The 26,088-nt window shown below is 45.9% G+C and overlaps 1 protein-coding gene across 2 annotated transcripts in view; it reads right to left on the reverse strand.

The window, feature by feature from the left end:
* Positions 1-26,088, reverse strand: part of SLC24A3 (solute carrier family 24 member 3) — a 498,892-nt gene that overhangs the window by 54,771 nt on the left and 418,033 nt on the right. For both annotated transcript variants that reach the window (XM_035005775.1, XM_035005776.1), the window contains 2 exons: positions 13,099-13,173; positions 3,083-3,108 (listed from right to left, as the gene is read on the reverse strand). In XM_035005775.1, coding sequence (XP_034861666.1) covers positions 3,083-3,108; positions 13,099-13,173 — 101 coding nt within the window. The remainder of the gene's footprint in view (positions 1-3,082; positions 3,109-13,098; positions 13,174-26,088) is intronic.

A 26,088-nucleotide genomic window follows, 5' to 3' on the forward strand; every position in this document is an offset into this window, starting at 1 on the left:
ATATAAGGTGGAAAGGTGTTCTTCCTGTTTCCTCCTTCTTGCCTTCAATCTAAACTTGATGCCTGGGACTGCAGCAGCCCTCCTGGGACCACGAGGGAGAGGCCAAGAGAAATGCGGAGCCATCGTACACCAACAGCTGGGGTACTTGTTATGTAAGAAAAATAAACCACTGTTTCTTTAACCCACTGGAGCTGGTTTTCTGCTGTAAAAGCCTTTTGCCTGCCCTTCCCTGGCTGCTTGAGATCTGCTGCAGAATGCTGATTCAGGAGTGGTAAAGGCGTCTGAGCTGTGGATGATGGGGAAGTCTTGCCCCCGTGTATTGTACTCAACAAGGCTCCTTTAGTCCTACAGAGTACTCTCATTTCAAAAGATACACAAGTGAAATTAGTTTGCTTTTGAGGATTTGGGATGAATTGGTTACCGCCCTGGAAATCGCTAAGACATGATGGAATGTTCTACAACAAGGAATAGAATTCACTGTTAAAGGTATTTGTGAAGTATTGCTGTGTTTTAATTGCACAGGTTGAAGAATCTGGTGTTAAAGGGAGAAATCAGAGAAGTCAGCTCTTAGACACACCCTTTCAGCAAAACAAATGCTTGTGGTTGGCAGGGTATGAAAAATACCCAGTATTTTCGGTGGACAGTGAAAAATACCTTAAAGTTCAATATATTTTGCATTTAAATGAGGAGCTGAGATCCCTGGAAGTCCCAGAGCAGTTATGGGCCAGTGGCGCAGACTTCAATCTCTCAGCCTCACTCATGTGAAGAATGTCCTCCGTCAGCGCATCCACATAATAACAATAATTACGTAACAGGCCAGCAGTCTGGGAATGATGTCCTGGTGCCATGAAGCTTCCCCCTTGTTCTTCCCTGCAGCTACTCCTGTGCACGAGTTAGGATTCTAACCCAGCCCAGGCTGGAACGAAACATACTTGGGAATCTGCAACTCATTCATTCATGGCCTTCCTGTCTCCTCCATGTGGGAGCCTCAGTGCTCAGGCTGAGGGCCCATGGACCTCAGACCCTGAGCCCTTCAGCACAGGCCCAGGGTGCTAACCCAGAACCCAGGGTTCTAACCTCGTACATCCACAGGAGATTTGGCCTTTGGAATGCAGAGGAAACAGTCTCCCTTTCTTTTTTTTTTTTTTTTTAAAGATTTTATTTATTTATTTGAGAGAGAGAATGAGAGAGAGAGAACACATGAGGGGATAGGGTCAGAGGACGAAGCAGACCCCCTGCTGAGCAGGAAGCCTGATGCGGGACTCGATCCAGGGACTCCAGGATCATGACCTGAGTCGAAGGCAGTCGCCCAACCAACTGAGCCACCCAGGCGCGCCAGTCTCTCCCTTTCTTGATCCACACCATCTGAAAGATCCTAAAAGACATTCTGAGGACTGAAATAGGCCTGCTTTCATCAGCAAAGCCAGGGAGGTAGAGAAAAGAGAGAGCTCTAAGAAAAACCAACAGTAAACCACCATAGCTATCCTCTTTCTTAAGGTTTTCTGTGTAAAAACAGCAGAAAAATTTCTGAGATTGACTGCAATCATAACTTGTCTTTATGGCAGTGTTGTGAGCTAAGAGTAGCAACACTGAACAACACGTAAGCATCTACTGTTTGCTAAGGCAGAGCGGTGGTTGTGCTAAGTGTGCCATCATTTGGAGTGAGAATAGTTTTGTAAGTTTTCTTGTGCTGCACTTCATCCCCAAGGACATGGAGGGAAGATGTCACCACTCTGCTCGGCGACTTGTCCAGGCAGATCCCATGAAGAGGTTCTTCCTGACCTCTGACCTGAGGTGCTCCCAGACATCTTAATCCTTTTTAGCCTGCTGGTCCAGGCTTCTCAAAGAAGACCTTCTTGTTTTTTAATGGGTTGATATAAAGATGATGCATCTTAAAGCAAGTTCTCCTAGTGGCCTCCTCCTTGCCCCTCCTGGACAGAGGAGAGAGAGCTGGCAAAACTACACTTTAATACCTTGGCATGGTGAATCACATTTACCATCAATGGGGCAAGTTCCTCTACCATGCCCAAATTCTGAAAATCAGAGATCCTAAGACAAAGAGATGTCACTCCCACAAAGGGCTAGTGCGCATTTTGACAAAGGCTCACTCTTAGCTTTAAATAATACCATGAAAGTTGGTCTACTTACCTAGCTACACTGACTGCCACACTATCCCTAAGATGCGATTTCGTATTTCTCTACATCTACAGATTAAATATTTGAGAAAAACGAAGCTAGAATGCACAACACACCCAATTTCTATTTCTATTCCAAAGATATCTGACTTGCTCAAAACCCACCTGAGAAATGGGGATTTGAGTAGTTGACCCAAATGCAAATGTTCCCATAGACGTAACCTGGCTAAAGTTTTGTATCTATCAAAAAAAAAAAAAAAAAAAAGTGGGGCGCCTGGGTGGCTCAGTCGGTTAAGCGACTGCCTTCGGCTCAGGTCATGATCCTGGAGTCCCGGGATTGAGTCCCACATCGGGCTCCCTGCTCAGCGGGGAGTCTGCTTCTCCCTCTGACCCTCCTCCCTCTCATGCTCTCTGTCTCTCATTCTCTCTCTCTCAAATAAATAAAATCTTAAAAAAAAAAAAAAGTCACTGATTTTTCAGAGATCTAAGATCGTCTTGAATGTCAGGCAGAACTTTAATGGGTCAAGGATAACGGAAGTGCCTCCATCTCTGGTTCCCGAGACATACATGGTATTTGGAATATGCCAACGCAGTCTGGATACGACTTGTAAAGACCAGTCAAATCCTAACCAGGGCCCAGCAAATGACTGACTGCAGGAGGCCAGCTGAGTCAGGCCAGCTAAGTTTGTCACTAACCTGGGTGACAAAGACAGTGGGATATTAGCCTCCCAAGTGGAAGGCCACCACCCCAGCCCAGGGGAAAAGGTCTCTGCTCTGTGAAAGCTAATCTAACGTCTTTGTTGAGGTCCGCAGAGGGGTCCCAAGAGGTGCTGGTTGTTCCAAGCTGCCCCGACATTCCCCTTTCTTTCTAAACCCTGACTGGTCTTCCATATATTCGGCTCCGCAACACAGCCAGGGGAAACCGGAAGGGAAAAAGAGGCACTTACCAGGAAACTTGTTCGTCATAAATGAACTGTAAAAAAAATAAAAAGGACAGACGATTAGACACGCGCGCACACGCACACACTTTACGACTGCACGTTGTCCCGCCACGTGGCCTGCTTTGCGGGGATCCGGCTGCGGCTGGCCTGCAACCAGAAGAATCTGCAGATAAACTTCCCTCTGCGCTGGTTCTGTTTCTGGCTAACGTTAGTGGGAGGAGGTGCTGTTGGCAGGCTGGGGTGGCACGCTGCGGAGGGGAGAAGCACAGGGTCATCCCTTCCTTTCTGCAACTTCTGTCCAACGGTGGAGGGGCAGAGAAGCACGACCACCCCTCTGTGCAGAGCACTATGCGCTGTCGAATTTTAGATCTGGAAGGGGATAGGGGAACCTGGCGGGTGCTTCCAAACATCAGCCACTTGGGGGCCACCTGTAAGACGTCTGCACGTCTCTGGGCTCTCTACAGCACCTTCAAGCTTTTAGGCAAGCCCTCGGATTTCTATGTACTCAATATTTTTCTTTTGGTTGACTTGTTTCCTTAAAAGAATTGACTTTCAAAGAAAACTCTGCATCACAACCAGAATCAGAGACTCCACTCCACTTGCCGCCCTTGTGCAGAGGGTGGGAAGTCAATGCAGTGACGACAGTGACTGCACACCCCAGCGGGGCCCCGCAGGCTGCCCATGCCCTGAGCCACGGGCCTGCCCTTTTGTTCAAGGAGATTCGCAAGGGTCAGAGGCGGCTGGAAAGAGGGACCAGTGCCAAACTGAGATCTGCCTCCCCCTTAAGCCAGAGCCCAAATCCCTTCTCACTTTGGGGATTAAAGTGGTGTCATCCTGGCCCTTTGATTTATATGGGGAAATGGAGCCACAGAGAACACGAGTTTTCCTGAGGGTGCTCATTTAGCTGCAGAGCTGGTTCTAGAACTCAGGCCTGGCTCTTAAGTCTTCTTTCCATGACACATTTCCGTGCCTCAAAGGCACGCTGTTGAAAACAAGTGGAAGCTGAGGGTTGCTTCATAGCTCGCTCTTTCCACCTTCACGGGATACGACTGCTCTGGGTACGACCAGCTCTTAGCGCTTTTCTTTCGGGGCCCGTGGCCCTCTGGAGACTCCAAGGCAAAAACCTCTGGGTGCAAGGGGTCATTATGGCATGGAGATTGTAAACTCAACCAAAGACGTGGGCATCGCTTCAGTCCCTGGAGATGATAATAAGCAGCAGCTGTGAGACATGCAGAGAAAACCGCACAGCTGAACAGGTGTGGCTCTGAAGGCACCAGAGAGGACCTCTCTCCAATTATCCCAAAGCCGCAAAGAGAAGATGAGAAGAAAGGGGACCCACTTATTTGTAGCTCACAGTTCCTGACAAGACACTGAAGAAGACGTTGGCTTCAGCAGCTTTGTGACTCTTGTTATCAGATTCAACAGGTTGACATTTGGATGAAAATGTCAAATCAGAATGGGAAGAGAATTAAATAAAGGAAGCCATCCTGCGATCCAGGTTGGATGGTATGCAGTCCACCCCTGGAAGGCATTCACGGATCCTTTTGTACCACCCCCAGCTTAAAAAAAAAAAAATCATCAAGAAATCAGGGAACAGAATAAATGATTTAAATTGGAAAATGTTTCTATTAATTGAAGTTTATTTAGTATCAGTCTTGAGCATTGTGCTGGAGCAATCAATTCATGGCCACTTAAGAGAGCACGAGATACTGGTAAAGACTTTATTAAAGCGCCAATTTAATTTTTGTCTATCAGGGAAGGCAGGTGATACTCTATAATATAAAAGCAGCTTTCAGGAAGCCCTTATTCTATGCCATCTGAGTGACAGGTGGGGGCACAGATCAATGGGTCTTTAGCGATTATTTCAGTGATCATATCAATGGGGAAAAATCAGTATAGGCTGAACTGTGCAAAGGATCCCAAAATGAGAATGGAATTTACAGAGGACACAATAAATCAGGGAATAGTGGGGTCTGGACTAGATACACAATTAAGGACAGAACATCATGAGTCTGAAGATTAGGTAGAGGCGGTGGCCAGGGAAGTCAGGGGTGGGAACGGTGTTGAGGGAGGCAGACAAGGAGAACTGCCCATGGTCTCCCTACAAATCTTAACAAATGAAGATGATCTGGAAGCCTCCATATAACTGACGCAGGGGCACCCCCTCACTGACCACTCAGAGTCAGAAGCCCTCAGCTGCCTGGTGGCTAATGAGCAAACACCACCTGGAATTTATCTGACTTCTTCTAGAGGATTGGGAGGAAGAATGAGAGGACTCAAAAAAAGAACAGTAAAATAGAGAAAAGGAACTAGAAGTCAGGCCTTTAGGAAAATCTACATGGAAAGAGGATTGTTGGTGGTGGGAAAGGAGGGGGATGGTGAGTTATGAATGTGTCTGGGCCTTGCTGGTGGCACCTGGATGAGGCCTAGCCACTGATCATCCCCCACTCAGAAGACTGAAAATGAGGAAATTGACACTGCTCACAGGATGTTCCTTCTAGTTCCTGGACCACCCTGACGGAATGCTGGAATCACTCGGTCTGAAAAGTCCTAAAATGACAAGAACAGGCGACTTTCTCACTTGATGTTGCTGATGGTTTCAGGGAATGGATGTTACTTTGCTAACAGATATTTTATTTTATTCCATTTTATAGACAAATGTTGCATATCCTTCTTTATTTCCATGTTCTATCTGTGGGTAAAAGAAGACGAGACAACTGTCCCACACCTTACAGCGGCCTTAATAGGGTAGAAAACCCCCTGAAATCATTTATATAGGTACTTGTCAGAAACAAGAAATTGGGCCCCCACTTCCACCTGGTCACCACTAGGTGGTGCTCACGTCCTACCCTCTGCTTGTCCACTCTGCCAAGGCAGTGAGGGGGATTGGAAGGAAGTCAGATCAAGTCCATTTCAAGGCTCCATTAAACTTCCTGGAAAGAGGGTAAACACCTCAAGACAGAAGGCTTCCTAACGGAGTCTTCAGCCAACGTTCTGGAGGCAGGACACGTTCTGAGTTTAAATAAAGGACGCCATCCCACGATCCAGGTCCCTCGCGGGGCAGGTCCCTCAACTCATGCCACCACTCAAACCCCAGGATATGCTGCAATTGAGGGACCTGCTGTGTGGCCTTTGGAACTGACTCGCCCTTATCCCAGTTGGGTTTCTGAAAACAAGTCTTGCTTGCGAAAGTAGCTCTTTGGCTTTGCTTCTTGTGTTTGGTGCTGCCCCCGTGACCACATGCGGATGGTGCTAACTGGTATCTGGGCTCCAGATTTGCTGCACACAGCTGGTCAGGGGACCTGCTCTCTGACCCCAGTATGGTTCATCCAAAGCCACCTCTGGCTTCGCCCGTAAGCTTTCCACGTGTTCCACAGACAAGCTAAATGTGAACATGCAGGAGCGAATTTGAAAACAACAACAACAAACCACTCTTTTCCTTCAGGCCTCAGAGAAATAGTTGGGTACCATGGAAACCAGCTTTCAGCCCTGGTGTCTCCTCTAGAATTCTTTTTTTTTTTTTTTTTAAAGATTTTATTTATTTATTTGAGAGAGAGAATGAGAGAGAGCACATGAGTGGGGGGAGGGGCAGAGGGAGAAGCAGACTCCCTGCCGAGCAGGGAGCCCGATGCGGGACTCGATTCCGGGACTCCAGGATCATGACCTGAGCCGAAGGCAGTCGCTTAACCGACTGAGCCACCCAGGCGCCCACCTCTAGAATTCTTCTAAGAGAGACGGGCTTACATCAGGCAGGTGAATCCCTGGATGACCAAGCATCCCAAGGAACTGTTAAGGAAGTGGCCTGCTCAAGACGGAAGAGCAGGGAAAACACGGGCCAGGAGTCGCCCAGGTGTGCGGGCGGCAGACAGCAGGGCTGGCTTCTGAGCAGGGAGGCAGGTGGCTGTCCCCACATTGTGTGTCAGTCCATGGAGTGGCTTACTCTATGCTGTAACCATGGAGCAGAAGCGGGCGCATTGAAGAACCTACAATTTCCATAGCTTGTGTTATAATCACTGGCACCATTAGAATTTTAAGCAGCGAAAGTAATAGGAGACAATCAACACCACCATTCTCTTTCAAGACACTAAAATCCTGAAAAATCATCCCTCCCTAGCTGGATATGGAAACTGCACTTCCCCCGACTTCACACTCAACAGCATGGAGGCTCCCTCAGGAGATGGGCCCAAATGGGAGTTCTGACTTCCTCAGCTCTGGGGACTGGGGGTGCATATGGCGTTCCTTCTGAGGAGAGGAATCCAATGGAATGCACTGGAAAGCTGCTGTTAAGCACCAATATGGTTTACACTTGAAAGTTAAACACGAGTTTCGACCTCAGGATCTCTAGCCAGCCCACAACAGTGGTGGGGGCTGCAGGAGGGTAGGAGATAAGGACTACCTCAAGGCAGGCTTGAGCAGAGCTGGTCACCTCACATAAATATGAAGAGGCAGGTTATGGGATGAAGGAAAGCAGATAAGGGGATGGATTTAGGATACAGGGGAGGATAGTTGCCAAACCCAAAGGGCTATATTTGCTGAGCAGTGCGAAACCAAACACAGGCATATAACTGAAACTTCCAAGTCATTTTCCTTGTGAGAGAGAAGAGGGTCCTCTGTGCATCCCACAGTCTGCCTGACCCACGTCCCTGCTCCAGGACCAAGAGCAAGGAAGGCCCAGCTTCCTGGTACACCCCAGCAGCCTTTAGAGCACGCTCTTCTTCCTCTGAGTGGCAGGGATAAGGACACAGGCGACCCTTTGTATGACCACAGCTGACTTGTTTAAGGAACTTAAAAAATTCTCACATTCATTCCCTCTGAGAATCTTCTAGCTACTGTGGTTGGTTCTCACTTTCCCAGAAGGAGAGCTGAGATATAACAAGGGGTACCATGAATGTTGCTGAATCAGAGTGAAGAGGCTAACTCCCTGCAAGGAAGGGGTCCAAGAAGGGAGGGTGGTGAGCCAGAGGGGCAGGGCCTGGATGGAGGCCCGTGTGGAGGCAGGGATGGGGGGTGGGGAAGGACAGTCATCAACTACTGTGAGATAGATGTCTTTTCTATCATGGATAGGGTGACATAAGATTCTGGATCATTTACGATCAGCGGTCTTAAGGAAAGAGGAATCAGGAGGGGGAAGGCAGAAGCTATTCCCTTCAGTCTAAACATGTGAAGTAAGTGCAGCAGGCATTCCTCTCAACTGGTGGTCTGCACAGCAGGTGAGGGTAAATCAGGATGATTTCAAAGATGAAGAGGCAGATTTTACTGGAGGGGAAATCCGAATTCTTTGCCAGGGCCGGGGGTGGGGGAGGGTGGAGATGTACCATTTTAGACACCTGCTCTGGTAAACCTGAGCTATTGCAGCTCCCTGACCCTGGGCAAATCCCTGAATTTCTGGGGCCTCAGTTTTGCTATCTATAAAATGGGACTCATGTAATTAGCTAGCTTGCAGAGTCGTGAGTATTGAACTGGAAATTCTTCATGGACAGACCCAGCATCGTACCCAGGCCTGTGGTAAGTATCGAGTGTATGCTGGTTAAAACTCGGGGATGCCTGTGAGAATGTGCATATATTTTCTCCGGATGGATCTGCTCTCTGCAACTGTGCTATCTGGTATGGTGTGCACTAGCCATACGTGGTTACATAAATTTCAATTCAATTAAAATTCAGTTCCTTGGTTTCATTCCCTGTATTTCAAGAGCTCAACAGCTACATGTGCCCAGTGGCTACACCACTGGATGATGCCGCCCAGGCCACCTCTGGCAGCTGGGCCAGCTAAGTTGTCTCTCTCTCTGTCCCCGCGAAATCACTTCAAGAGGGGGGACTGCGATCAGCCCCCTGGAGGAAGAAAGGAAGCGTTACCTCGGAGGGGCCTCGCAGCTGTGCCCGTGCTCAGGGGGCCCCGAGGGCCCCCAGCTGGTGCCAGTGGCCCACCTGGCCCCTCTCTGGGTAGGCAGCACTCCTGACTCTGGATCTGTGAGCCAGTTCAGCGGTCCGAACCTGTCTCCGAGGCCTATCCACTCCCCCAGGAGGTTTCCCTTCTCTTACTGCTCACAATCCCCCGTCTCAAAGCAGAGACGGAGAGTAAAAATAAAGTATTCCTTTTTAGGGCAGCTGTTAGATGGAGGATGTAATGAATCATTTGCATTTATGTAAATTACATGATTATGTAAATTACAGTAACATTTCAATAAAAGAGCTGTGCGGCCTGCTGGAATTTGGAGAAAGGGTAGGGCTAGGCAGAGCTGCCTGTGGTGGTGGACATTGGTCGGGGGTGGGTCACTCGAATGGGAGAGAAGCAGCAAGAGGGTCTGTAAGGATGTGCAGACTATCTGCTGGGTAGATGCACACAAGGACATGCTGCAAAGAACCCAGAATGCTTTTAGGACCTAAAAGGTGGCACTTGTCTTGCAGAGAGAGACTACAGTCATGGGGTGAGTCTGCTGGGCCTCGTCCAGCTTCCCCAGGGCCTGAGGCTTCGCTGTACAGGATGTCGCCAGGGCTAAAGGGGGGACGCCTGATGGGGCAGGAAGGGCAGAGAGACACACACTGCATGTTTTTAATATCATAACTGCTTTCGACAGTAACACGTTCCTAATTTCTTCTGCTTTCTCCCTGAAAGACAACACCAAACCCACCAGAAAATAGCACAGAGCCAAGGTAGGTAAAACCCAAATGCCCAAGGGAACGAGTCTCTAGTCTCTAAGTTACCAGTCTTAAGCTCTGTTGTTTTCCGTGTGTGTTTGCCCTCTGGTCTTCTTCAGCTCAGACCTGCTTCAGACCCAGGTAATTGCGACTGTCTGCACTCTCCTGGCCCAGCAGTATGAGCATCCCTCCCATAGCTCTCTCCCCTGTTCTCTGGGTCCTCCGGCCCCATGGTTCATCCTTGGGGCTCCTCTGCATGGGGTTGAAGGGGCTGTAGGGGCTCTCACAGGGTTGTACAAAGAAACGACATCTGGTCCCACTTAGGTGATTCTCATGCACCCACTTAGTCCAGATTTGCCCTCTAGGTGAACAAGCTCTTTACTGCATCACCTCCGGAGACTGGGAATTCTGTCTCCTAAACATTTCAGAACCATAAAAAGGGCAAGAGTGTAAAAAAAAAACAAAAAAAACACAACCCCTCCCCAAACCAAACCCTAATAGTTAAAATAAATTGTACAGATGGTTGGTAATTCTTTGTGGATAGGAGGAAGGTGTTTAAATACAGGAATTTTAAGTGCCCACTGCAGGGTCCTATTAGAGAAGCCTATTCTATAAAGAAGGCCAGAAGAAAAGTGATTTTCTTAACATTTGGGGAAAATGCAGAAAGAGGAGAATAGAACACCCTGACAAAAACAAGTAGCAGCCTGGGGACATTGAGATCTGGGGACGTTGAGAAATGCACTTCGCTAAATGTTGTGCTTCTGTGTGGAACACTGTTCTACTCCTCACCCCGGTTTTAGGTATCATGTGAAAATGGCCCTGAGAATGAACAGCAGTCAGCAATCCAGACAAACAAGCTGCCATGATGCCTTGTGTTGGAGAATCTCAACATTTCCTCCGGAAGCGATCATCATCACACAGCAGGTGACTATCCCAAGGAAATGGTGCCCAACTGTATTTGCAGTTGAGTTTCTGGAAGTGAGTGTGGTGCATCGGAATCCCCTGAGGGGCAGGGCAGATCTGGCTCAAATGGAACTTCGTGTGTCCTACCCCAGAACTTACTGGATTAAGATCTCTGGGTTGCACTTTTTAGATAAGCATGCTTGGTGTTTCCAGGGTGTACAGAAGTTGGCGGAACATGGGTAAAAATAAGAAGAACCAAGACCGAACCCTGAGGACTCAAGCTTTATCTCTGCCATTACTTCCTAACAGTGGAGAAATGTAATTTTTCTCAAAATCAGAAAACTCTAGCCTTCACAGCTAGGCTGTAAATACACAGTCCAAATCTGCAGGTAACAGCAAGGAGTCACTGGCTTTTGCATCTTGTTACCATCTGAGGGAAATACAGAACTGCGGCAGCCTGGGTGTCTGGCTGGCTCAGCTCTGTGATTCACGGGCCACACGTGGGGCAGAGGACAGCTTTGCTTAAGACCCCACTTGGGTGAGCATCACCTGCAGCCCAAAGAAGCAAAACTCTTTACTTCCTCACACATCATTAGCAACAGTTACATTTTTTTTTTTTTAAATCCTGGGCATATTCAGATAAATCCGACCCAAGACAATTATTTCACACAGAGTCCAAGAGGTATCTGTGCTGAAAACAGAGAAAGAAGCCAGTGTGGGCAATTCACTGTTGGGAGTGGACATGCTGAGTCCATGCTCCGGGGAGATCTCTGCCTTCCACCTCATCACCTCTTCTTTCTGGGAATGGTCATCTCATTCCAGAATTCAGTAAAACAGAGAGTTGCATCCATTTATGCCATCCCCAAGCCATGCCTTTTGAAACAGTAACTTCCAAAGCCATCCTAAATTACCCCAAAGGCAGGAGAGCAGAGGGTGCATGTGATCAATGTGGGCTCCCACGTCGCAGGACAAAGCTCGCTGCAACAAGTGTTTGAGAATTCTGTGTGAACAGAAGAGTCTTCTAGATTTGGGGTGATCATACCTTACCCATTACCATTACCTACAGGTAGTAACTGAGAATGAGAACATAGAATCCAGGTGTGTTCTTAAGTCTACCAACCGGAAGTTCAACAGAGGAGGCATATCTTCAGTTCCAACATGGTGGATCTGTATGCTCTGCTGCTTGGGCAGGTCTTGACCCTTCTGATTATCAATGGCCCCTGGAATGAGGGGACTGTGGTTGTATACCCAAGATCTTCACTGTCAGGAACTGCTGTTGGCTGAAATATCTACAGGTTCCTTGTAGAAAGTCTTGTATTAAACATCACTTTCAACTTATTTGTATAGATATTGACAAATAACCTACAGGCAAGTACTTGGTAAATAGGGGAGTAAACACTTCAGTGGATCTATTCCTGTTTTGTAGGTAAGAAGACTATGACTTGAGGAGACTGATTTTTCCAAGGTCATTAGAGCTAGCCAGAAGGGAGGGGGCCACGATTAGGAGTCAGATGTCCTAACTCCCATTTCAGTGTCTTTCCGATTCACCACCCTTCTTCTGGATGACTCGGCTTGCCAAGCTGAGGGGTTTGGAATCGTCCCCACAGGTGACATGGAGCCACAAGCATGTTCTTTGTAGAGCTACCACTTGGACAACTCTGAGGACTCACCTTGGGGTAGAAGGGGGGGTGGGTGGCAGCAATGCTTCTCGTTGTCATACTGACACGCGACAGACTGTGTCAGTTCAGGCCAAAGACAAAAAACCTCAACTAAAATGGGCTACAAAGGGACACACTGGAGAGATTTTTACAAGATGAAAATCTACAATGAAGCCAAATTAGGAAGGTGGAATTGGGGAAAAGGTCAACTTAATATCATCTGCAGGTTGGGTGGCTAGGAGAGAAATGGGAGTTGAAATACAGAAAGAGGGTCCAGTCTTGGGGAAGTCACAGTAAGTTTAGAGACACACTGAGTTTGGGATAGGAAGATGTCCAGTAGAGAGGGGCTTCTCTGTGACTGGAGCTCAGGGGGATGCCATTGCCAAGAATACAGTGTGGATGTGTCCACCACAAAGGTGGTAATGGCCATGGGCGCTGTCCTGGGAGAGCATGTGGAGAGGGGGAAGTAAGGTCCAAACCCAGGGACACTGATGCTGAAGAGAGTTCCAGAGGAGCCCGTGAGAAAGTGAGAGGGAATAGTCAGGGAGTCACAGGAAAATAGCAGAGGACTCTCATGGAACCAGATAACCAGAGTCAACCTTCCTGTTCTGAGCACCAAACTATCACTCTGGGGTTCTGGGTGATCAAAGCAGGCGGAAGAAAGAGAAGCCACCTCCGTGTGTAGACATCCATTCGCTCATTCGTCACCAGAGACCTTGAACTTGCTCCATGCAGAGGAGCTGCACATAATCCCGAGGGGTGAGAAGGAGGAGTTAAGAGTCAAATGGCAAGGGGACTCAAGTGAGGGGTGTGTCACACACTTACCACGATGAGTGCCACCACAGACAGCGTGTAGTAGATTGAATCCCTCAGCAGGCACCAGGAGGAAAGAGCCACAACCTGAAGGAAAAGGGCAAAAGACAGTAAGAAACAGGATATTTGATGGTGCAAAGGAGAAAGCATGGCTCCTGGTGGCTCTGGCCAGTGATAAGCCGAGAACACAACTTAGTATTTCTGTCTCCTGTGCTAGTCCCAGTCAATCAGCCTGCCGATATGAATTTACTGAAGGTCTTTGGGCATATTAGTCTGGATCTTCTGAGAAAGGCAGATTCCAAGATGGGATTAAACCTGCAACAGTTTTGTGAGGGGAAGACACTCATGAGAGGAAATGGGGAGGGAGCCAGGGGGGAAGGTAAGAGTGCCACCCAACCACGCCTTGGGTCTGACCCCTGTGAAGGAGGGATAGAAGTTTGGGTGGACGTGTCCCAGGCTGTTGGGCAGCATGAGGAAGGCTCAGCAAAGTGGAATCAAAGACCTGTGTCTCCCAGGAACCCACCAGCCTTAGCATCCCTCATGCCAAGGGGATGGAGGAGTGACGTACCCTGTGTCCTTGTCAAGGCTCTCATGTCTGCTGCAGCTCAGGCTCATGGAATGAGCCCCAGGGCTGGGTAGCCGCTGCCCTTCCCAAGGGGCTGGGACAAGCCCAGTCTGCCGCCCTCTTCTCTCCCCTCTATTACATGTCTGTCCTTGTCGGCAACTGACTCCTTGTTTCGTCAGAATTTTTAAAACATTGATTTGCATATTTATCTGGAGAAAATGTTATTCTTAGCAGTTGGGCAATGTCCCTTTAAGGATATGATGGCTCTGCTGTGATGAGGCCAGGAGGCACACGGCCGGAGGCTACAACAGCCCTGGCCTGCTGTGTCCAGACTTCCTGCAGGAGAAGGAGGCCCCTGGGTGAGACACAGGAGGGCAACGAGCAGGGCTGGGCCATGGGGAGGAGAGGCAGCTGGCAAGTGGGGAGCTGCAGACGCCAGGTTAAGATCCCTGTTCTGGAGGAAAAGTCATTTCTCCTTGGTAAGTCCTCCCAAATCTCCTTTTGAGGGATACCTGCTATTTTTTCTTTGCTTTGTGGAGTGGGTCCATTTTGGCAGACTCTCAAAAAGAAGGGTGGAAGAGTCTGCAGAATGGGGTTGGAAGTGCTTCCTGGCTGTCACCCAGAACTCCCTCCTGCCTCCCAAGACAAGTGTCAACCACCCCTCGGCCACAGGACCTGTCTAGTTGCCTTTGCCCTTGGCCTCGTAAGTGAAGAAGGACACAGCAAATGTCAGCTGTCGGCTGGGCCAATGACAGCCACATGCTGCACCAGAGACAATAGGAAAAAGGGATTCGGGGACAAGACAACATTTGGAGCCTTTTTCTCCCTGATGACTGTATCTGTCTATAAAGAAAAGATCAGGCAAAGTCAAACCAGAAAAGGCTTTCTGGATTCAAATAACATGAAAGATAGGACTTAAATAGAACCATAAATGAGTAATGAGGTCTCCTATGAACACATTCTTCCACTTATTATAGGGACACTTAGGTATTTTTCTGTTGCTGATTTTGCCTTATTAGGTCTTGTATTTGCAGATCTAAGTTATGGATGATGGGGTTCTCAAGAAGAGAGCTCATGCCACAGAAATCACTTTAGAACGAATGTAAAGTATTCTTTGCCCTCTTATCATGCTCTCTCCTTGTACTGTATGCTCTTAGAATCCGTGGTCATCTATGGAATAGCTTACATTGGACTGGAATTGTCCATTTTCCAGCAGGTCATAAAAGGTTGTGAATATTTATTCAGTGTCTGATGATTAGGAAAATGGACTTAAAACATGTGGCAAACATCAATTCTGAATTTCCTTAAAAAAATCACTTGGGCTTTTGGTTAAAGATAACAGACTGGAAACATACCATGACCTTTGCTCTTTCTTGTTATACCAGAACAAGATAATAGTAAAGGGTTTTTTTTTTTTAATTTTTTGTTATGTTAATCACCATACATTACTTTTTTTTTTTTTACAAGGCATAAACCCCCAAGGAAAAGAGAGTGTATGAGCTGATCAAAGATCTTATTTATTTGTCAGAGAGGGAGAGAGAGAGTGTATGCATGAGCGAGCACAAGCAGGGGGAGTGGCAGGCAGAGGGAGAAGTCTGAGCAAGGAGCCCGACGTGGGACTTGATCCCAGGACACTGGGATCATGATCTGAGCCGAAGGCAGACGCATAACCAGCTGAACCACTCAGGCATCCCAGATGCTGGAAAGCAGAAGAATGATGGTCCACTCAGCTGGCAGTGGGCAAAGCTCTAGAAATAGGGGTGAAGGAGGGTCTGAAGATAGGATCACTGAAAGAGTATTTGAAAATGTAATCCACAAATTATCTCCCTTACTTCAAGCAGACCAGTGACTGTACCTCCCTCACCTTAACAGAAACAGGAAACCTGGCACTTGTAGACAGAATTTTCAGAAAACAGGAGAGAGAAAATAACCAAATAAATAATTTTTAAAAAATTCCCAGAAGTTAAGGATGTGCATTTTCTGAGTAAAACAGCCTCCTGAGTGTTCAGTACAATGGACCAAAAAAAAAAAAAAAATACACTGAAGCATATCATTATGAATTTTCAGAATACTGGCACAGAGAAAAAGGTCTTAGAAACCACCAGAGAGAGAAATGGGATTACATACAAAGGATCAAAACCAGAATGACATTTCACTTCTGAACAAAAGCACTGGAAACTAGAAGACAATGGAGTGATGCCTTCAAAATTAGAAAAATGATTTCAGCCTGAAATTCTGTGCCCAAACTATTCACTAAGAGCGAGAGAAGAATAAAAATAAAAGTGTAACTGTCTCAAAACCTTTACTTCCTATGTATCATTTCTCAAAAAGCTACTGGAGGACATGCCCACCAATCCTGATGCTGGACACCTGAAACTAACGTAATGTCATGCGTCAACTATATGTCATTTAAAAAACACAACTGTGTCAAAAGAATGGGAAATGGTGCTGGTGGACCGGAAGAGAGCTGTCTTTCATAATAAGCTTTTTAGAACTGGTTGCCTCTTTAAGCTCTGTACATATTAAAAATTAATTAAAGTATAATTAAATTAAAAAATAAGAAAGTATAATACAAATTATCCACTTAGATTTACTGCTACAAGAAATATACCTCGCATTAAGCCTACATGCCAACTCTGGATGAGTAGTGATTATTTTATCCTCCAGAATAGCTTTCAATCGCTGGACCATCATCAAATTTAGCTTTAGATTCAGAACCCACACTTGAGCAAAACCAACTTTTTTCAATAGAAGCAATGAACTGGAAGACAAGTAAGAAGGAGTCAAACCAGAGAATAATTACTTTCCACACTCTAGAAGGAATTAAAGCACCACTGAGGAGCCTGACCATGACCTCCTGTCTACCTCTACCTTACGCTTCTGTGACCGCCACTCATCACAACAGCAAATATTTACCTGACACTTTCTGCAAATCCGGAGATCAGGAAGGGTTATCTCGTTCAATCCTATAGTGACCTAGTAAGGTGAGCACTGTCATCCTTGCTGACCAGCAATCTGGTGGGAAGGGTTGGGATCTGAACCAGGAGGAAACCAGGGTCTCAGGCCCCTGTCTCCTCACACCATGGCACAATGCCTCACTGCAGGCAGGGATGAAAAGCAGACACCCATTTGTGATTGCCTCCCATAGAGATCATCTTTTCTCTATGACTTTGGAGATGGTAGCCAAAGGAGGGAAAAATTGCAGGTGAGAGACAAAAAAAGCAGTGACCACAGCTCAATTTAAAATATATACTGCTTTAAAGAGATTCAGGCCAAGTAATCCAAGCAGAAAGGAGTTACCATAAGGACCACAGATACGGATATGGTATGGATGTATTCCAGGAGGGAGAGAGTCTGAGAAATAAATTGGAAACTACTCTAGCTAGTTTAGTTAAAGCAAACAAACAAATCTCAATACAGCTCGTTGTTTGGTGATTGAATGTTTCACTTTTCCGCAAATTGGGGTGCATGGGGTCTAAGTGGTTCCCTTTGCTTCTCGGTGAAGGGTGTTTTATCTCTAGATGGAAGCCAGCAACCATCGGACTCTGATCTGAACACATTTATTAGCACCTCTTCATCAAAATGGGAGCCTCTTTGTCATCTGTTGGCAGGTCTCACCCAACTCGGGGGGGGGGTACTTATGGGAGGACAGTACCTCCTTAGCACTTTGCAAAGTGGCTGCAAGGAAGACCGAGAAGTCACTCTGGCGAAGAGACCAGAACAGGGCTCCTGGGAGGAAACCAACCGTGAGTAGTTCTGCCCTTGACCTCATTAATCAATAATGCAGATGGTGCAGATTACAGAAGGCCATTGCTGGCAAACTCCCCCCATAAATTAAAGGCAGACGCTCTATTTCCCGCCTAGCTCTAAGGAATCCCTCCCAACTGAAATTTCATCTTGATATTTCTTGATCATCTTTTCTATTTCTGGAGTGCATTTCACACTTTTTCTATTAAATATGCAGCTTTAGTTTCCTTTTTATGATTTCATTTGGTTTCAGAGTGTCATAATGCCAAAAGAAAAAACACAAAAACCACCCTTCTAAAACAGAGGAAAACACATTCTCCTTTATTCAAATGTTGACTGATAATCTTCTGGAATTCTGGCTCCTTCTAGGAGGTTAAAAGTAATTGTTTATGATAAAATGGTATGTTTTCTGTATATTCCTGGATATATACTGCAAATCTATATACAGCTATTTATATATATGATAATATACACACATAGCATATACACAAACATATAGTGTAAATATATATAATGTAATACATATGATGATTTTTCTCGATGAACAGCAGAATCTGACATTGCAGACACATTTTAAAAAGGCACAAATACCCCCGACTTGTAAGCGCTTTGCCTTTTTGAAAAACTATTGAAGCAGTCAGAACAGCATAATAGTTACATGACATAAAACATACAACTAACGTCTCAGAAATACTGTTATTTCACACAGATTTCACGGAAAAGGGATTTGAAAAATCATAACATGAGTTTTGTTCCAAGCTTTTGAGCTGACACAATTTCTACAGCCAATTCTTATCTCAGGAAAGGCAACCACACGATGTGCAGCAAGAATGGGGCTCTGGGGCATTCCCCACCCAGTCTGAGCACACCCAGTGGTGCCAAGAACTGGCGAGGGCCTGGCCTGGGTCTTCCTCCCGTGGGGAAGGCTTGGTGCTGCTATCTGTGCATTATTCAAGTACACTTTTTAAATCCTTCGATCCCGGGAAAAAAACCCTTTTATATAAAAGGCTCCTGCATTCTGGCTTATTGTCAGAAATGGACCGTAACAATCAGGCCATGTAAAAAGACCATGCTTCTGCAAAATACAGTGAACCTTTGCTTATTAATCTTCGCAAACATTTATATGTTTAACTTTATTTTTTTTCCTAAGAAATCTCATTTTGAGATGTATGTGGGGAAAGCAAATGACAAGTAAACAAGCTGCTATTGGAGATATATTTAAGTAAAAATGAGGCCACACCAGGACAGTGCAGACAGACGGTAATCTCTTGAACGCTCGTTCTTCATTGATTGTACTGAACAATAACCACAGATGCTCATCATGACCTGGAGCACCCAGGACTCTGGAGTGCCTTCTCAATTATCCAAAACATTACCTGCAGTTGTTTTCACGTTAAATACAAGTTATTGCCTGGTAGGCCTTCAAAATGTGGTAGCCCTGACTGTGCTCACACATAACAGAATTCACAAGGAGTCAGCTAGCTCTGCCTTGGGGAAGAAAATCTCGGACTTGTGGCCATAGGACTGTGGCCTGCTGTGCTACTGGAGCCCTCTGCCCATGCTAGGACGGGGTGTAGAGTTTGCACTCACCACTGCATCTGGCAGCATTAGGTACCAGCACCAGGTACTAGTCAGTTGAATAAATGCAGGGTACTGAGGGTAATTTCATGTCACTGGATGTGTGAGCTTGGCTCCACCCAGAAATAGAGCCAGAGGCAAGGATTTCAGTGCACCAAGGTTATCTGGGAGGTGGTTCTAGGAAACAGTGCTGGGGTCTGGGGGAAGTGAGGCAGCTGATGGAAGGAAGACAAGAAGCAAGTTACAGCAGATGCAGCTGGGGTACAATCCTGATTCCTGGTGGGGAGTTCTGGGAGACCAGGAAGAATGCGCCTCTCCCGTTGTCTCACCCAAGGGGAGAGAGAGCTGGGGTATTTATCCACCCGCTCCCATTAGTCACTGGTTGAGGGCTGTACCCAGGACTGCTAATCCTTGGCACTCCCTGCCCAGGGGCAGTGACCAAGGAGAGCCTGCAGAAAGAGAAATGCAGGTATTGGTAGTTGGAAGTCAGGCTGGTGGGAAATGAAATGGCAAGGGCAAGGGATCATGGGCAGAGCACCAGCAGTGTCTCCTGTACCCCCAAACATAAATTTATACATAATAATCCAATAATCAGAGTAAGCATTCTCTCTCACACATGCACACACACACACGGTTGTGTTTTTTTTAATATTTTATTTACTTATTTGAGAGAGAGAGAGAGTGAGAGAACACTAGTGGGAGGATGGTCAGAGGCAAGGGAGAAGCAGACTCTGGGCTGACTGCAGAGCCCGACGTGGGGTCCAATTTCAGGACCCCGAGATCATGACCTGAACTGAAGTTAGATGCTCAACTGAATGAACCATCCAGGCACCCCATACATACACAGTTTTGTAAGCTTAAAAATACAGCCCAATCCCATTTACATAAGGTTTGAAAGCAGAGCATACTAACTTAAGCCATTTTTTTTAAGTTTATTTATTTTTAAGTAATCTCTACTCACCACCCTAGAGATCAAGAGTGGCACACTCTACTGACTGAGCCAGCCAGACACCCCAAACTTATGCTGTTTTAAGTCTGGAATGGTGTTCCCCTTGGGCCAGGGATAGAGCCTGAAAGGGCATGAGGTGCTCCTGCAGGCCAGGACTGTTCTCTTTCTTGATCAGGGGATCAGGGTACTGGTTACTGCGCGTGCTTGGGTATGAAAAGTCAATGAGCGGTAGGGATGATATGTGCACTTTCCTGAATGCATGTGGTCCTCCAATAAAAATGCTACCTGATCAAAAGAAAAATGCAATTGCTGTGCTGGTTGTCAATATTACACACTAGTTTTAGTAGTAACTACTCCATCACACTGGGAGTTGGCTAATGAGTAAAGTTGCCAGATAAGATACAAGACACCCAGTTAAATATGGATTTCAGGTAACAATAAGTAATTTTTAAAATGTAAGTATGACCTCAAATATCACCTGGGAAATATATTAAAAATATATTTGTTGCTTACCTGAAATTGAAATTTAACTGGGTGCCCTCTATTTTTATTTGCTAAATCTCATAGCCCTCCTTACAAAATTTTGGGTGTTGGTTAAGACAACAATTTTGCCTTTCTTTAAGTACAAAACTGGAGGTTTAGTGATTTTGAAATATTCTTAAGGCAAAGGGAAAGCTGAATTTTTTCTATCTTGTCTATTTATCTCATGCTGGATATTGATTGCTCTTTTGTTCTGGTTGTTTGGCCTGTTCAGCATATCTTTTCCCCTCTGTTTCTTGTTAATTGCAGTCATTGCCAAGATATACATTACAATATTGTGTGTCTAATGGGGAGGATTTCCACAACACCAAGACTTTTGGCTTCTCTTGGAAAAATCTGAAGACCTGGCAACCTGGGGGTGTTCTCATGTCAGTGTGGAGCCGTCAGACATGCCCTCTTTAGATAGGACTACATTCTTCAGCTTGCCACAGTCCCCTCAACTCCACTGTCCCCAACTCCAAAGGCAAGAGTCAGTTGCCATATATAACTTTCTCTCTGCTGTTGTTTTTTTAGACTGGACCACTTCACTCATTTTCCTATATATGTGGGCTCTGCAGGAATATGCATTTGTGATCCCTGACCTAAAAGAATTATTTTAACTAGTGTTGACCATGCTGAACGCACTGGCTGCCATTTCTTTACAGCCCAACATAGTGCTGGGGGAGGGAGGTCTTAAACATTTTGTGCGATGCACGCCTTCGTACGTTATGGACCCCTTTTCAGAACTGCGTAGTAAAAGATATAAATAACAAAGAATGACAAAGAAACCGATTTACCAAAATCCGGTTATCAAAACATGGAGAAATGGAGATATTAGTGATCTATGTGCTTCTTTATTAACAAGAGCCAGGAAGTTTCCTTATTGTAAGAAGAGTTAGTCATTCAATGTAGTGATGAGCAAGGAGAGCAATCCCAGATAATCTGCAATAGCTGTAATGTAGCATGAAAATATCTTGTATTTCTGGTGGAGACAAAGTCACGAGTAGCTACTGCTGTTTTGGTGCCTCATGAATAATGAAATGAAATGTTAAACCTAAGTGGTCAGTAAAAATAAAGATGTAATTTTTTTTTCTCACTCAAGTTCACAGACTCCTCTAATCTAGTTTTTGGAAAAGGAACTCTTGAGGGTCTACTCTTTCTCGGTTCCTGGTTTTTCATCATTTACTTAATTGTCCCTCTGTCAGAAAGGTGGCGGGAGGTGAGGTGGCTCTCAGTCCCTTCTGGGTATGCTGATTTAAGCACTCGGATGGAGGGGCTTGAAACTAATGGCAAAAGCACTGTTTGGGGCTCTCTGATGATTTCAATTATGTGTGCTTTCTGTTTCATCCATTATCGTGGAGAGAAACCTGGCTATATTTATATCATTTTCCAGGAAGAACTGAAGTGGCTCACAAACATTCATTCTTCTACCTCAGCCCAGGAAATGCAGAATGGGTGTAAGTCCTCTGCCTGAAGAGATGCTCTCGCCAGAGCCTGGTGCACGCCTCCTGCTATTTACCCAAAGTGTGGTCCGGAACGGCTTGTTAGAAATGCAACTCTCGGGCCCCAGTCTAGATCTGCTGAATCAGAATCTGCATCTTAACAAGACCCTCAGGTGATGTGACCATGTGCACGTTACAGTGTGAGAAGTGCTGGCCCAGAGGACAGTGAATTTCTGAGTCTGGGTCACACCTGCAGAACTGAAATGTAAAGAGCGAGAGGCTGGTGGGGTGGCTCTTGGCCTTCACCCTGGGCAGTGGGGCTGGACACAGTGCTGGATCTTTGCACCAAAGAGCAGCTGGATGTGTTTGAGCTGTGGCTGCAAATTAGAAGCACCCTAACGCTTCTATGTATGGTGTTTCCTACTTTGTCCATTTCTAGCACCAAGCCTGCTGAAGATGCTTGTCCAATCCCTTTGTAGAACCATGCCAGGGAAATTCCGGCTCCCTTGTACACTCTCCTACTCTGTCTGCTGAAAAGATGGTATAAAGAATCCAAATCAGAGTGGTGCTAAATTTATTTTTAAATTTATACCATTTGGGAGTAGTAGCCAAATATACATAGGAGGCAAATATTTCTTCATTTCACGGATTATGAAACCTAGAAGGACAATCTCAAGCTTGAGGGATCATCTCTGTCCTAATCTGTGACACATCATCAGAGGTAGTAGGGTCCCCCAAATGCTCTGGGGCTTCTTTGCATTTGAAGTGTTGATGAAAAAGGAAATTAATACATATCATGTGAGTTCAGAAATCTGACAGCCATGACCATATATTTTAGTTAGGCTTCTGGAAGTAAGACCCTAGCTAAAATTATACACATTATTTATTACATGAGTGTTTGGTGTCTATAATACTGCCACATGGAGAAGCCGGTGGTAGAATCATGGGGAACAGACACACCATTTCCCTCTAGTCTCTGAATATTAAAATGCTCAAGACAAAGAGGACCGAAAAACAGGAGAGCCAGCTTTTTTTCAGCCCAGAGGCTTGGGTATGGATTTAAAGTGTCCCTTTCATCTCTGGAAGGATCCATGTTTCCCTGGCTTCCTCAAGTTATTGAGGAGAGGCAACATGGAGCCTGTACTTTAAAAATTAAGATTTATCCCCACTGTTTGACAAAGAATAGGACTTCCGCAATATCAGGAGTTAATCTGACTTATAATGGAGTATGTGTTCAAAGGAAATGTGGGAGGCCACCCCCGTGGGGGCTGTAGGTTGCAAAGGAAGCACCTGTCCCCTACTCGTGAGTGGATGCAGTGCAGTGATATTTTCATACTAAAAAAATACTGGTTGCCACGTCTGTGTGGCTCATCTGGCTCCAGCTGATCTGTCAGGCAATCTATTTTAAGCAATTTCTGTGATTCAGGGTAGGGACAGCAGGTGATGTTCATGAATCGATTCTGAAGCCAGGGCAAATTGAACACAAGAACATTTCTTTAATGAGTGCTTGGATGATACTTTCTCCCCAAGTTAAAGAAACCGAGAATTAAAATGTGGTAACATCAATAACACATCCTGGCTTCTTCTGCATTAGGCAATAAAGCTGAGAGCTGAGGGAATGGAGTGGTGGGGAGGTGGGAGGGGACAGCCAGTAACACCAGCCAGCCAACCAAAGCCTCTTCCCCAAAAGCCGAAAAATAGTTCTTAACCAAAAATATGGCGAGAGGTTATCTAAGTAGTATGGTTAATTTTCTCACCTTGCAGATGACCGTGTAAGTGGAGAGCAGTTAGTACCTTCGCTGTTCATGGACTCGGAAAAGTCATCAAAGCGCAGTGTGGGAAGTACACAGTAGGGAGACATGTTCACGCCGTGAGGAGAAAGCAGAGGCAAGGGGTGGTCTCCAGATGTCTGCCAGGACTGGGGACGGGGCCCCGCCCCTCCATCTACAGCCTCCTCCCCGGCTCTCATTCTCCCCACTTTCCAGAGGCTTCTCCCCAGCTTCACCCTTATGGTGTCCCGTGATCGGGGGCGTGGCCTATGCTCTTTCGCATTTCAGTTCTCTACCTGGAATGATAATATTTACCCACACCTGACCCTCAGCAACTCGCAAGGATCCATTCAATATGTCTGAGAAAATCCTCTAATTTGGAGGTGAAAGGGATCTTGGGCATGTGTGCAGTACTTGCAAGTTGTGGCTTTATCTGGAGCATCCTATCTCATTTCTAGGCAAGAAAAGGTCTCTTTGAATAATTTGGAACCTTCAGGGACCAGTATTAGGGCTGTTTCCCAAGAGGCCTTGGTCGGCAGTGGAGCCCCTGCTTATAATAGCCAATGTCTTAAAATTGGTTCTTCTGCACCAAACACTATGCCAAACACCTTATATCCTTTTTTCCTTCCAATTTTTCAAAACTCCCATTTTAGAGATGAGTCAACTAAGGCTTAGTGAGGTTACACAGTTACCCATGGCTCACAGTTTGAAAGTGATTGAGCCAGGTGTGAGTCCCATAGAGCCCACATGGTCAGCCCCTTACAGGTGATTATTCAACTTACCTGGTCATAAGAATGACCTGGGTCTGTTCAACAAATACAGATTTCTGGGCTCACCCCAGAACTTCTGAATCAGACTCAGGGAGGCCTGGTTCTCAACCTTGGTTGCTTCGTGGAACCATCTGGAAGCCATATGAAATACTCATGCTTGGGTCCCACCCTCAGAGATGAGTCAGCTGAGCTGGGCTGTGGTTTGGCTACTGGAATTTTTCATTCTCAGGTGATATTACCCTGAGCAGCTGGGGTTGACACCTCTGTCCCCTCCTGCTATGACCTGTTAGTCTGACAGATGCACAGATAATGAGAAATGAGAAACTGCCCGGCACTTCCCAGTCCCACACAACATGGATGAAAACCCCATTCTCTGTGTATGAGGTTATGAGAAATGACAACGAATTTTATATATTCCTTATGAATATTTCATTGTCTACACACAAGGAGTGTTTGCCATACATCACTCTGCTTATAAAGTAGATTTGTTTTAATATCTCTTTGGAATTTATAATAAAAATTCACTTTGTGAATCATGTCAGTGTAAAACAAAAAGTGTAGAATTGCTGGATTTAACTTTATAGCCAGAAAGACGCAAAGATCAGGGGCTACAGTCATAGGGGCTGGAGTCATTGACAGGTTGGCTCACTTGCGTGACCAGTGGCTCCTGTTGGCCATGGACTGGGATCTCAGCGGGGGCTACTGACCGAACTTACACATGGCCTCTCCATGCGGCCGAGGCTTCCTCACAGGATAGCAGCTGTAGGGCAGTCAGACACTTCCGTGGGGGCTCAGGGCTCTGGATGCAAGTGTCCCAAGAGAATAAACAGAAGCTCTATAGCATTTCAGGACCTGGCCTCAGGGATCACACAGCTTCATTTTACAGTCACAAGACTAATCTTTGTCTGGAGCTTTAAGTTGGATAGAAGCATTGGCAGGAAAATTTTAATATATTTCCCTTCAAATGAAACAAACACTTAAAGTAATAAAATGTTTAAATCAAATTTCCAAAGGGTGCATTTGTATGCATAAATCACACACATTTATACAAATTATCTCTGATCTTGGGAGACAAGAAACATAAATTTAAGTTTCTATAAATGTCTTCCTACTCCTATCTGATTTTAAAATAAAAGTCCACTGAAATTTTTAAGTTCTGGGTAACACAAACTTTAAAACACAAAATTGATGATTATGGTTAAAAAAAATCAAGCGGTAGACTGAGCATGAAGGTAAGTAAAAGTTTTCTGCCTCCCCGTGCCTTCCACCTCCCCACCCCGTGTCACTCACCGGAAGTAGCCATTCTTAACATTTCTGCTTTTAGTAATTTTAGGTGTCACAAAGTTACCATGAAATAGTTTGCTTCTACCTCCATATCTTCCACTGCTTCTGACCTCTCATTAGGAAAGGCAAGGAAGGGGCGCCTGGGTGGCTCAGTCAGTTAAGCATCGGACTCTTGGTTTCAGCTCAGGTCATGATCTCAGGGACATGAGATCGAGCCCTGCAGTGGGCTCTGCGCTCAGCGGGGAGTAGCTTGGGATTCTCTCTCTCCCTCTGCCCCTCCCTTTCTCTCTCTAAACTAACTAAATAAATCTTAAAAAAAAAAAAAAGGAAAGGCGAGGAAACAACAATCCCACAGGAATGATAACAGCATAGAGCAGAA

This window comes from Mirounga leonina, unplaced genomic scaffold (genome assembly GCF_011800145.1).
Source record: "Mirounga leonina isolate KUSES-001 unplaced genomic scaffold, KU_Mleo_1.0 Mir_150, whole genome shotgun sequence".
Classification (NCBI taxonomy): domain Eukaryota; kingdom Metazoa; phylum Chordata; class Mammalia; order Carnivora; family Phocidae; genus Mirounga; species Mirounga leonina.